The 13737-nt window shown below is 42.3% G+C and overlaps 1 protein-coding gene across 1 annotated transcript in view; it reads left to right on the forward strand.

The window, feature by feature from the left end:
* The first annotated feature begins 4456 nt into the window (after positions 1–4456).
* Positions 4457–13737, forward strand: part of AQP9 (aquaporin 9) — a 43992-nt gene continuing 34711 nt past the window's right edge. Inside the window, exon 1 of the mRNA XM_032342675.1 lies at positions 4457–4937. Within this exon, the coding sequence (XP_032198566.1) occupies positions 4827–4937 (111 nt within the window). The 5' untranslated portion in view covers positions 4457–4826. The remainder of the gene's footprint in view (positions 4938–13737) is intronic.

Raw genomic sequence — 13737 nt, forward strand, 5'->3', positions numbered from 1 at the left:
ACCCAAACCCAACCACACTGACACCTTAATTTCAGTCTTGTTGTAATGGCCCAAATGATAAAACAAGGAATTTGAAGTGGAACAACTCTAAAGGAATATTTTTCAGGACAGGTAAAACCTGAAGTTGCTTGTCAGCACTGGGAAAGAAATCAACGGAGGAAAGAGATTGAAAGTGTGAGGAGATTATTAATCAGCGGAGATCCTAGAGGGGCTAGAACAGTACAGTAGCATCAGGGCTAGGCTTAGAAAGAAGGAAAGAAAAGGAGGACGACACAGATAAAATTAGGGCATTTTTTTTTGAGTAGGAGAGGCACAAAAGCTACTATAGCTAATGAACCCATGTTTTTCCCCAATGGATTCAGAGAAAAGTATATCAGCTGAGCAAGAGGTTTGGGACAGCTCTCTGGAGGGGCATAGAAAATGTATTGATGCTGCATAAAATGAAATATAGCATGGTATCTGAGTCATCGGGTATATGCTTATGAGATCCCTGAACTCCATACCGCATTTGCTAAATCATTATCTCTGAAGGTGAGTGATCTTAATGCACACAAGAGTCCAGAACCTTTGAAATAAATGGTTTACTAAGAATATGCACCTACTGCTGATGCTAGATCACAATGATCTGAAACAGATGTCTAGTGCTAAGGCATTATATAGTCTAAGAGACAAAGATTTCCAAATGAATATCATATAGTAAAACAGAAGCATATGGAAAGCACTGAACTAAAATAGCACTGAACCTATCCCCACATGGACATCTGAGTCACTGTACATTGCCAACATATTGACTCGTTTTGCCACCAAGAGTTCTAGAACCATGCTCTCATGATCTAGAGTAACCGTCTTTGCCTCCAAAATCAATATGTCAATATGATATTCTCCAGCATCATTCAACATGCCGGGAAGAGAGTATTTGAGAGAAACAGGTGGCTAGGTATACTCAGAGTTAGGCTTTAGCAACCTAGATGGGGAATGAAATCAGTGTCAGTGGATCCCGAGATACTAGTAAGCACATCGTTAACCTGGAGGATCATGAGGTTAAGAACTGGGTGGAGAGGAGGGAAATGAGAGACTGAAATTTATGAGAAGGATGTGTAGCACATTTGCGAAAGAGTAGTGAAAAGTGAGAAGTGGAAGTTTTAGTCAGTGAGATGTGCCATGTTGTGAAAGATTCTCAAAGAGGAGATGGTGACACATCCCAACAATGGCCATCAAAGGGGCTTCTTAACTAGAGTGGAAATAGAATTGGCCAAGTAGAAGAGGTTGAGGAAATGAGGTCAGAGTGTGATATAGTTCTTCTGATGAACACCAGACTTGCTGAATCCCATGAATGGAGGAAGAGACGGTTACTCAAGGTCCAACCAGACAGAGAAGAAGAGAACGTTGGTGTCATGGAGTGACAGAATCAGGAGGAAATGGGTAGCCTGGCCCTGGAGAATCAGCATGGCACTGCATCTAGGGGAGCATGGTTCTAGAATTCTTGGTGGCAGCACGAGTCAATATGTTGGCAATGTACGGTGATCTCTCAGACGTCCATGTGGGGATAAGGGGAATTTTAGTTCAGTGTTTTCCATGTGCTTCTATCTTACTATATGATGTATTCACTTGGAAGTCTTTGTCACTTAGATTATAATAATGCTTTAGCACTAGACATCTGTTTTCCTAATTTTTGAGTCCCCTATATCTGACACATGGTATATACTCAATGAAAGTTTTTTCTAAATGAGTAAGTGAATGAAGGAATGGATGGATGGATGGATGGATGGATGGATGGATGGATGGATGAATGAATGAAACTAAGTGCCCCTATATTTCCAATAGGAACTTTGGTGTGAGGGTGCAAAGGAGAGTGTGAGTTACGCTTGTCAAGAAGTTGTTCATGGTGAGGCAGGTGAGAGTGTGCTGTCATCTGGAAGCAGAATAAATCAATTAACAAGGATTTCATTCTCCACATGAGCATGGGATGTCCAATACTGCAAATTCAACCTCTGCTTTCTTCAAATTCTGCCCTCAGGCAAGCTAACCTTTATTCTTGGCTTCAATTATCACGTCTATGAGCACGCAGACCTCTCCTCTGACTCTAATACCACATCCCTTCCTACGCACTGGCTTCTCTCTGAAGCACCAGAGAGCCCCTGAGGCTTGATCTGCCCATACAGATGTCATGGTCTGCTGCAGCAGTCCTGGTCCTCTCTGGGTATTTTCTCTCCCAGTACTTAGCACCTCCTTCCCAGAAATCAATTTTGCTGAGTCACTCTCCTCACCTTCCATAGCCAAACTTTCAAGTTCTTCCAATTTTAAGATATAAAGAACTCTTGAATCCTTGCATTTCTCTCCATTGTCAAAGCCACCCAGTCCTGGAAGTCCATAATATCCCCCAATGGGTGCGTCCTGGAATTCTGTAATATCCCCCAATGGGTCTACCTATGCTTGCTTTAGGCGCTCTCCAATCTCCATTCCACCTCACAGCCAGGACAATTTTTTTTTTCAAAGATTTATTTATTCATTTGAAAGACAGAGATCACAAGTAGGCAGAGAGGCAGACAGAGAGAGAGGAGGAAGCAGGCTCCCTGCTGAGCAGAGAGCCCCGACGTGGGGCTCGATCCCAGGACCCTGGGATCACGACCTGAGCCGAAAGCAGAGGCTTTAACCCACTGAGCAACCCAGGCGCCCCCAATTTTTTTTTTTAACTCAAATTTGGTAGTGTCATGTTCTTGTTGCTTTTAGCCTGAATATGATTTATAGGCTCCGTATGTGTGGTCTGACTCCCACCCATGGCTCCGGGCTCATTTTGCACCGTGTTCCTTCACTGTCTCTGGGCGTCCAGCAGTAGGTTTCTTTTGTTCTTGGACAGGCATCATGCTGTTCCCACCTCCACTCCCCAAGGCCATTGGATGTGCACTTCCTTCCCACTTCATGCAGTTAAACCCTACACTTCCTTCTGATCTCAGAACGGACATGATCTCCCCGGAGAAGCCATCAGAGATATCTACTGAGGTGAAATCCCCCTCTTTTATTTGCTCATAGAAATGTGTCTTCCATCTTTATAGCGTACATCTCTGTTGCGATTATCATATTCCTGCATGTGTGATTTATTTCACTATACCTACTTCCCTCACTAGACTCCGAGTTCTGTAAAGGGCAAGAACAGTGTGTGCTTTGGTAAGTGCCGTGCTTGGCACATAAGTATGCCATAAATATTTGTTAGATGAGTGAACGAAGAGACCAAAGAACACCCTTGTGTGGTGTTTATTCATCATAGCTGTAAAGTCCTGTTCCTCTGGTCCGTCCACTGGGACTTGGGAATAGGGATTCTTCTAGACAAAGGTATCCATGATAACTTAACCAAGAGTTAAAGCCGAAACGCTGCATCCTTGTCCTGGCTCTACAATGGCGTGCCCTCCGGAAAGCTCTAATTTCTTTAGGCTTCAACTCTGTATTTTACCTATAGATTAGGTATCTCCTCTGTACTTAGGCTCTCAATAGCTGTTTTTTCTAGATCTCTCCTCCCTTCCTGCCTCCTCAGCTGGAAATGACTGTAGGCCTCCTGCAAAGGGAGGGGAAGGCCTGAAACAGAACTGGCTTCTCTGTGGGGGGACTGGGAGGAAGCACAGAGCATGGGTACTAATTCCATGAAACTGGCTTGGTATTCAGAAACAACTGCTGGATTCTCGTTCTTCAGACAAACTTGTTTTGAGAAGCAAGGCTAGAAAGTTGACATGGCAGAATGCTAGTCCTAAACAGCCTGTTGTCTGCAAGGATGTTAATTCATCACACTTAAATGATATAACCTAGAAGCCTTGTTTCTGTGTGTTTAATCCCTTTCTTATTTAACTGGGGTGTCTCTCTGATCTTCAAGCTGTGTGGTTTCAAGTTTACCTTTTATGTATTTTGCTTAAATATTTCATGGAAAATGAAGGGGAGCACCTTGGTTCTCAAACTGGAATCCTTCTTTAGAAGAGTCAACAAGTTGCTCTCTCCGTCATTTTGATTCTTGGATCCCGGTATGTCCCCAGTAGATGAAACCCAGCTACAGTAATCAAGGAGGAGAGCCATCCTGTCCTAAAGTCTTGCAATGTGAAACTTGCAGTGGTTTCTTTTTATGTTAATTTCTCCATCTCTAGAATGGATACAATTGTTTTTACCACCCCCTCCCCTTAGGGAGGGATCATTTAAATCACTGAAATGATATTGGAAGGAAACAAGAGTGATTTTATCTTGCAGAACACCACATCTGTATTTTCTCCATATTCTCCAACGTGTATGAAAAGTTCCTTCAGAAGAGAATGTTTACACGGGATGTATGTATACCTGATTTGATAATCCCAAACTACTCCCCAACCACCCACTTCTGAATAGGGGGAAAAAAAAAAAACCAGAAGCCTGCAATTGTGTAACATGCAAATCTCTTCTGGACCAGAGCCCATCGCTGTGGTTTGGCAATACAGCGAGCACAACATCTCTTTTCTCATCTCTTAAAAACAAAACAAAACAAAACAACAAAAACCAACAGAGAAAAAAAATACCTTGAGAATAAAGGTAATGATTAATCTATCAGGCACAGAAAGAATCGTTTTTGGGGATTTCAGATTCTAACTTGCTAAGTCAGGTAAACAGCCGTGGACAGGGGATGACAATTTCACCAGAAGAGGATTAAGTCACGGGCTCTAATTGGGACAGCGTTTGCACAGTCAGAGAATCTCACCAGACATCTCCAGGAATCTGTGAGCAGTTGTCAAAACTTCCATTTTCACGTGCGAGTGAAGTAAGGACCAGAAGAAGCGGGTCCTGGTGGAGAGAGTGATCCTTGGAGAAACCTCACGATGCAGCCTGGGAAGGGAAGAAAGGGGAAAAGCTTCAAGCAAAGGCTGGTCTTGAAGAGCAGCTTAGCTAAAGAAACCATCTCTGAGTTCTTGGGCACCTTCATAATGATCGTAAGTATTTCCTGGATTTTGACCCAATTATGCCTCTCCTTCGCAGCCGGTGGCGGATGTTTTGTTTTCTTTAAGTTTGTCACGAGAGTCATCTTTTCCAGGCAAGAGCACATTACTTCCAGGCTATTTTGGGCTATTTACTGGCCACAGGTTATGTTTCCATTTACTCATTTCATTTATTCACAAGAGTTGGTGGGGGTGGAAGAAGGGGAGTCAACTACTTTCTTCATTTCAGAGATTTACTCAGACTCTGAGCTGGCTTTGATAGAAAGCCAGTCGATAGAAACTTTTCTCATTGATTAACTGATGTATACCTTGTTTGTTTCCCACAAACACTGAGGTGACTCAGTCCCTTGAAATAAGGATCGGCCGTCAATAAATATGAATGGCAAGAAACAACTCAGTAGTACAAATGCTTAGCAAAGGACTGTGTTGTCAGAGCACTTGACTTTTAGTCAGAAATTTCCCTAGATAGAAATATGTTTTCTGCAACCCTCCAGATTTGGTCTCACGTGATTTCCCCCCCTCTGTTTACCTTAAGCCAATCCCTAAGGTCTTTAACGAGACAGATCTATATACAAAGGAAGGACTGATTCTAAGAACCATTCAAGGATCTTGGCCAGGAAATTGTGCTGCTATTAACAGAAGACTGGACAGTCTACTAAAGTGGCATGGGCTCTAGGCTTCCGTCCTACTGCACATCATCGTATTCTTTGGACGCTGAGCTTTTAGTTGGAGCCAGACCATTTGTGAGCAAAAAATGAAATGTTCAATTATTCTCATATGCAACAACTACCGACTTTAACTAGCTCTTAAAAAAAAAAAAACCCACAAATACCCTGCTCAAAGATTCCCTACTTTAGGCATTAAGAATTTCATTTTTCTTAAAGTTATAGAGAGTTGTCCATAAATTTTTTACTTTAAAAGTTCTCTGGTAATGTACAGCATGGTGACTACAGTTAGTAACATTGTATATTTGAAAGTTCCTAAGATAGGGGCTCCTGGGTGGCTCAGTCATTAAGATCTGCCTTCAGCTCAGGTCATGATTCCAGGGTCCTGGGATTAAGCCCCTCATTGGGCTCCCTGCTCAACAGGAAGCCTGCTTCTCCCTCTCCCACTCCCCCTGCTTGTGATCCTTCTCTCTTGCTGTCTCTCTCTGTCAAATGATGAATAATCTTAAAAAAAAAAAAAAAGAAAAGAAAGTTCCTAAGAGAATAGGTCTTTAAAGGTTGTTATCAGGAGAAAGGAATGTGTAACTATGTGGTGATAAGTGTTAATTAGACACACTGTGGTGATCATTTTGAAATATATATAAATATTGAATCATTATGTTGTATACCTGAAGCTACTATAATGTTATATGTCAGCTATATCTTAAAAAAAAAAGTTCTTTACTTGGTATAAATACATTATAATTTAGGGGATAAGCCTAAGAGCAAGAAACAAGTGTGAACTCAAACATTTGAACTCATGTAAATTGAGAGAGAGTCTTAAGTTTCCTGGTCTCTGAGATTCTCTTTTTACTGGATTCACTTGAGTATTTTCAAGGCATATGGACAACTCCTTCTTGACTATCCTCACTTACCTGAGTTAGGAATGTGGATAAAGTGAGTAGTTTGAAGGAAAAGAGAGAAAATAAAAGCCCATGATTCTTCTGATCTTACTCAGTGCTTTCTGGAACATCACCCTCAGTGAGACAGGAATGCTGGGGTCATGTTAATTGACAATTTGGTCCCAGTGAGAAGAGTGGATTCAGCTCTTTAGTGACCTGAGGTACAGAGAAGTAAAGCAAATTCAGTTATAATCTGCAGGGCCCTGCAGAAAACACAGGAGGAAGTGAACTAAACACCCATTTTGCAATTTGAAAAAGCTAAAACCTCCTTTATTTCTTAATAAGAAGCTGTTTCTGGACCTGCGTGGCTCAGATAGTTAAGCGTCTGCCTTTGGCTCAGGTCGTGATCTCTGAGAAGCTATTTCGTAATTCTATCCCCTCTGTGTTGAGTAAATAAAAGTTGCTTTCAGATGTTCACCATTCTACTCATATAAGTAGTAGCATATCTTCCTCTAGTATTCAAGGTGGGAGCTAAAGAAATATCTTCATATTATATGTTGAAAATAAAACTTTGTATCTTCTGGTGAAAGAAAATAATTGCCTAAATGTTTCATTTCCACCTACATTGCACATTTACTTTTTAAGGCAACCTCTGATGGAATCCATAATTGTGATTATAATCTTTTTTTTTAAGGTTTTATTTATTTATCAGAGAGAGAGAGGGGGGGGAGAGAGAGCGAGCACAGGCAGACAGAATGGCAGGCAGAGGCAGAGGGAGAAGCAGGCTCCCTGCCGAGCAAGGAGCCCGATGTGGGACTCGATCCCAGGACGCTGGGATCATGACCTGAGCCGAAGGCAGCTGCTTAACCAACTGAGCCACCCAGGCGTCCCTGATTATCATAATCTTTTTATCGAGGCTTGAGGGGTATATAAACAAGGCATTTTTGCACAAACACAATATATTTTTTTTAACCAATTAGTCTTCGTGGTTTTGCTCAACTATTAACGAAAGTCATTGTTGGTATGCTTAGTATGCTTCTGTATAGTAAAAAGCTTTTCACGTTGATAATCCATGGGCAAAAGGGAACATAAAAATGGATATACGGGACACACCAGTACTTCAGATATGGTTTGCCCCCAGATGTTGGGAGTCTGGTGCCATTTTCCCCCCTCCTCACAAAACCTGCTCTTAGGAGAAGCATCTTAAACTCATTTACACCACGGCGTAAATGACCGATGAGGCCCACTTATCATTACCATTGAAGTCCATGAAAAATTCTCTGTAAACTACAACTAAAAACAGCAATGATTAAGTCATAAGCCAATGAATTAGCTCTAATTTGGGCTTGTAGTCATGGGATAAGTAGGCTTTTTTGCCTTTGCTTGGTTTGTAATGTATCTTCCCTGATACGTAGAAGAGGTTTTGAAGACTTGAGCTGTAAAGGTAGGGAGAGAGCATGTATTAAGTACCTCCCATATGTTAGCTTTTTATATACGTCTGTTTAACCCTACAATAGCTACAGTAGGAAGGCTTTATTAACACTCATAAACAGTTGGAGAGATGAGGGTTCAAAGAGATGAAGCAACTGGGCCAAACCAGGAAAGCACTGAACTGGGATCCCTTCTAATTCTAGAGTCTACACTTCCCATCTACTGCTGGAATTCCTTCCCCGGTGTCCCTGATAGATAGTAAATCCAACTCTCTCTACTTTAACATCTCCATAGCTTGGAACTGTGCATGAGCTCTCTTTGGCTCGTGGGCATTTCAGTTTAGCTGATGAGCACCTGATAAGACCAGACCATGAGTTGTACCCCAAAGCTGTCTGAAGCAGAAAAGACAGCTCCGTGGGAGCCAACAGATAGGAGGGGAAGGTAGAGCACAGGGGACTGCTCAGTCCCCTGCTCATGGCTTGTGGCCTGGGGATTTCAAGCTGCACATTACACATCCACTCCATGGAAATTTCCCAATGTACGAAACACTCATTAAATGTTGGCTCCCTGTCCCAGTCCTCGTGCCTTCCCCTCTTCCACTTGAGAGTTTTCGTAGTGTCTGAAAGAACTGCTTTGTCTCCCTCCGGACATCTTGTAGGCTCCTTTCCACCAACATCTGCCACAGAACTCTGCACGTACATGACTGGGACCCCCCCAAAGGGGTGTTCAATTAAAATGTCTTTCAGGGGCTGTTACGTCCCAGAATCTCTAGTCATTCCTTGCAGTAGCTGTGTTCACTCCTCCCTATTCTATAGAGAAGTGACATAGAGGAGAGATTCTCTGACATAGCATTCGCCCTGCTGAAGATGCTGAAGTGAACAAGCAGCCATATTTCTTCCCGCGGCCGAACGGTGTCCTTCCGGGGCTGGATTTATGAGTGGGTAATTATCTACTTGGGTATTGAGAAAGACTCTAAATTCTTGTCTCACTCTGTCAAGCTTGCACATTAGAGATCTACCTTTTGGCATCTCTAAGAAAGAAAAAATGTAAATACTTGCTATAGCCTTGATCTGTGCCCCGAAGGGAGACAGGATGAGCAGAGACCCAGGACATAGGATATGGAGGGCATCGGGGAATGGGCCGCGCAGGAGAGAGGGCGGAAGTAGGGTGGACGGGACGTGAGGAATGTCAGACCCCACAGTGTTTTCTGAAACTGCTCTTGCCTTCCTCCACGACTACATGACCAACCTTGCAACTCCCCACCTTGCCAGAGTCACTGAGTTGGTCATTCTGTCTTGAAGAGATCTCAGATATGCTGACTACAGAAATTCTGTGGCTTTAAAATTATTATTACAAAGTGTGCTCAGATCTTGGAGTGGGGGGAGTGCAGATTAGAAAGCTTTTGAAATAAAAGAATATATGATTAGCATTTACAGTAAAATGGGAAAATTCTTAAAATAACCCAGTTCTTGGGGCGCCTGGGTGGCTCAGTGGGTTAAGTCTCTGCCTACCTCTCAGGTCACGATCTCAGAGTCTTGGGATGGAGCCCCACCTCGGGCTCTTTGCTCAGTGGAGAGCCTGCTCCCCCCCCCGCCCCGCCCCCCGCCTGCCTCTCTGCCTACTTGTGATCTCTGTCAAACAAATAAATAAAAATCTATATAACAAATAAGCTAGTTCTCAAAACAAGTGCTTTGCAGGGCATAATTCTGCACATTTTGGACTGCTAGGAATTTAGAATCCCCAGGTACTAGTAGGACAGCTCTGAGATAGATGCTGCTTGCCCTTCTTAATTGACGGGGAAACTGAGGCACGGGCCGATGCAATCTCGTGTCCTTTAAATCAGTGTGGATCCCAGGTGCCCTGCCCTAAACATTCACTTGCCCTTGGTTTCCACTGTGCATTCCTCCAAGAGGCATAGAATGCTCTCTCATATATATTCTTTCTTGTTTTAGTTCCAGTATCATTAACATACCGTGTTATATTTGTTTCAAGTGCACCACACAGCGATTCAACTATTCTGTATAGTCCTCAGTGCTCTTCACGACAAGTGTGCCCGTAGTCCTCATCACCTACTTCATCCATCCCCCCGCCCACCATCCTTCTGGTAACAACCATCAGTCTAGTGTTAAGAGTCTGTTTTTTGGTTTGTCTCTCTTTTTTTTTTCTTTGTCTGTTTTGTTTCTTAAATTCCACATATGAGCAACATCATGTAGTATTTGTCTTTCTCTGACTGACTTTGCCTAGCATTATAGTCTCTAGATCCACCCACGTTGTTGCAAATCTCATATAGATTCTTGTTTATTTTTATATTTATATCTTTCCTGGAAGGTGGGGTGGGGGGAGAAAGAGAGATCAACTCCATTTTGCCAGGTGGAGAAACAGGTGTGACATAATTAAGAGGTTCGCCCAAGTCACCCAGCTTATGAATGCTAGAGCTGGGCTTGATATTGGACGTTAGTTATTCCTGATGTGCCATTGCTTAGTGGGAATTAACTCCTTTCCTGGGAAAGCCCAAGAGAACCTTATTAATTTTATAGTGTAAAATATATTAGACAGTGAAGGCATCAAAAGACGATTATATGGAACAGACATGATCAGGGCAGGGAAACGTTATAGGAGACCTGTTAGCATAGAGTTTATGGGCCACTTCAGTACCTACAAACACATCCAAACCTCTTGTCACATGTGGGTTCTGAGGTGGTTCAGTTATATCTTCATGTCCCCCATGAACACATTGACCATGCATTACACTGTGTTCCTTCTAGTGCTTCTATTTCTTGGGCTCTCCTTGAGACCACCTTGTGGTTCAGAGCAAAGGACTGACAGGCCAATGGTCATAAAGAGAAATCGTAACTCCTCTCTCTTGCTTTCCGACTCAGCAGTCACTTGCCCTTCCTCTGATTCCTCCTTGCTTGGTCTGGCTCATTGCTTTGCAGAGACCTGCCCCACTCCAAGCCAGGATGTCCAGGATGAGGGTCTCACTGAGCTTGAGCTGTCAGTCTTCCCATAGCTGATAGGACAGAAGCCTCTGCCATCAGCAGTGCCTGGCAGACTCTGGCCACAAATGGCATGTCTGTGGGAGCAGTGGGAGAATCTCTGTCCTCAGGCTCTCGTGCACTGCCTTAGAAATGAAGTGGCATCTGTCATCCTGCCCCTGTGTCTTTCGGATGAGGAAACGGAGACCCACATGCTCACAGAAGTCTTTCAAGTGCTTTTGCCACCACAGGAGGGCATCAGAGAGAACTTGCACAATCGGTCTCACCTGATTCCTATGATTTACTTATGATTTATGTTTGGTTCTCAGCTTCTCATTGACTTATACCTCTGGTGTGTGTGGGGGCATTCTGTTACTTTAAGACAGTGCCCTCTTCTAACTATGAAAATGAGGAAGCGCTGAACATGGCGGGATGTGTGGACCCCTGCCCTGGGCCTTCAGCTGGCAGGAGGGTGTGAGAAGGCCCAGCGCAGGAAATGCCTTCCCTTCAAGTATGGCAATGTGATGAGGAAAAAAGACAAGGAAAGGGATAACATTTATTGAGCACACACTATACCCAGACACTCTTTAATTCTTTTTTTTTTTTAAGATTTTATTAATTTATTTGACAGAGAGAGAGAGAGAGAGAGATCACAAGCAGGCAGATGGAGAGAGGGGGAAACAGGCTCCCCGCTAAGCAGAGAGCCCAATGCATCGGGGCTCGATCCCAAGACCGCGAGATCATGACGCTAGCGGAAGGCAGGGGCTTAACCCGCTGAGCCACCAGGGCCCCCCCCCGCTTTAAAAAAAAAAAAAAGGTTTTATTTGATGCTCTTTAATTCTGGAAACATCCATGAGGTAAAGGAGTTGTTCTTATTTTACAGATGAGGAAATGAAGGCTTAGTACCATCAAGCCCCTTGCCCACAGGCGAGTGTGTGGTGGAGCAGGGATTAGAGTCAAATCCCGGTTTTTCCTTCACCGTGCTCGAATTATTCTCACATAGGCTTTTGAGCCTTTACTACTGTTGCCTGGAAGACTATATGCTACAGTTTTGGACGTTTTTAAAATGTACAAATGTGTATTCTTGAGTTAACAAAGTTTAAAGTGAGTCAACATCTCTTTCCTTCGGATCAACAGGAAAACTTTTTAAAATCCTGACCGTAATCAACCATTCCAGCTCACGCGTCATTATTGCCTGACATTTTAATTCTACCCTCATTATTTTTATTATTGGTGTTTTTAATAGTGATCACTTGCTTAAATTTGCTATCATTTATCGGTTTATTTGCTAATTATTCCTACATGCATGCACCTCTTTTAGGTGCAGTTTCCTTTTTTGCGCAGTAAGAAAGCTTTCTTTGGGAAATTTGAGGAAGCGTGTATGAGGGATAAACTTTCTCAGTCTTTGTCTGAGTTTGTCTTTATTTCGCTCTCAAGTTTCAATGATTGGCTGATAAATTTTAGGTTGATGATTGGTTTTGCTTGGCATTTTGCAGGTGTCATCCCAGTGTCTCTTGTTGCTGTTGACAAGTCTGTTGCTTGTCTAATTGTTGTTCCTCATCTGAATTCCTCTGATTACTACTAAGAGTTTCTTTATGTAGCACGCGCGCGCGCGCACACACACACGCACACACACAGAAATTTTCAGCCATAAAGCAAGGATGAGATCTTGTCTGTTTTTAACGACAGGGGCAGACCTAGAAGTTATTATGCTAAGTGAAATAAGTCAGACCGAGAAAGACAAATACCATATAATTTCACTCAAATGTAGAATCTTAAAAAACATAATGAATGAATGAATAAATAAAAAGCAGAATCAGACTTACAAATACAGAGGACAAACTGATGGATGCCAGAGGGAAGGGCAGGGGACAGACAAAATGCATGAAGGGGAGAGGGAGATACAGGCTTCCAGTTATGGAATGAATAAGTCACGGGAACAAAAGGTACAGCATGTATATATAGGGAACGTAGTCTAATGGTACTGTAATAGTTGTTGTTGTGCTGTGACACATGGAAGCCACCCTTGTGGTTGAGAATTAGCATAACCTATAGAGAAGCTGAATCAGTACGTCATATACTGAAACTAGTGTAACATTGCATGTCAGCTATACTGAAATTTTAAAACCAACAATAACAAAATGAGTTTCTCTTTCTTTTCCCCTGAAATTTCACTACAATATGACTAAGAGTTATTCACTACAATGAAACTAAGGTTTATTTGTAGTGCTCAGGATTCATCGTTTATCAGAACTTAAAGATTCAGAATTTTTACCAATTCTGGAAAATTCTCCACTGCATTACTTTGCCTTTCCCCAGTCTGTTTTCTCCTTTTATAACTTCTATTATGTATGCAAATATGCCCAACTCTCTCACTTTTTTTCTTTATGTCTTTAACCATTCTCTCATTTCTGTATCTCTTAATCTTTCCATGATGAATTTTGTGATTTTATTTAATTTTATTATTCCTCAGTGTTCCAAAATTCGTTGTTTATGCACCTCATTTATGTTTTCATTTCAAGAAGTTCTGTTTGGTTCCTTTTAAAGATTGCTTTTCTTTTCTTCTGCATTTGTTTCTTTTTGTCTCTTTCACTCACTAAAGTCTAATGTATTTACGGTATTTTATGATTATTGTCATATCAAGTTTTGAGGGAGCTAATAATCCTCTTTATCTTATCTACTAACTCTCATGGACAAAGGATCATTTCCTTTAGTGTTTTGTAAATTTGTATTATAAACTCTTCAGGAAAGTTTGTTCTTTTCTGTGGGAATTCTACATGGCCTGGGCTGTGGGGTCATTCTTTGACAGCGGTTTGCCTTTGCTTCTGCTATGTTGCCCAGG

This window comes from Mustela erminea, chromosome 5 (assembly GCF_009829155.1).
Source record: "Mustela erminea isolate mMusErm1 chromosome 5, mMusErm1.Pri, whole genome shotgun sequence".
NCBI lineage: Eukaryota > Metazoa > Chordata > Mammalia > Carnivora > Mustelidae > Mustela > Mustela erminea.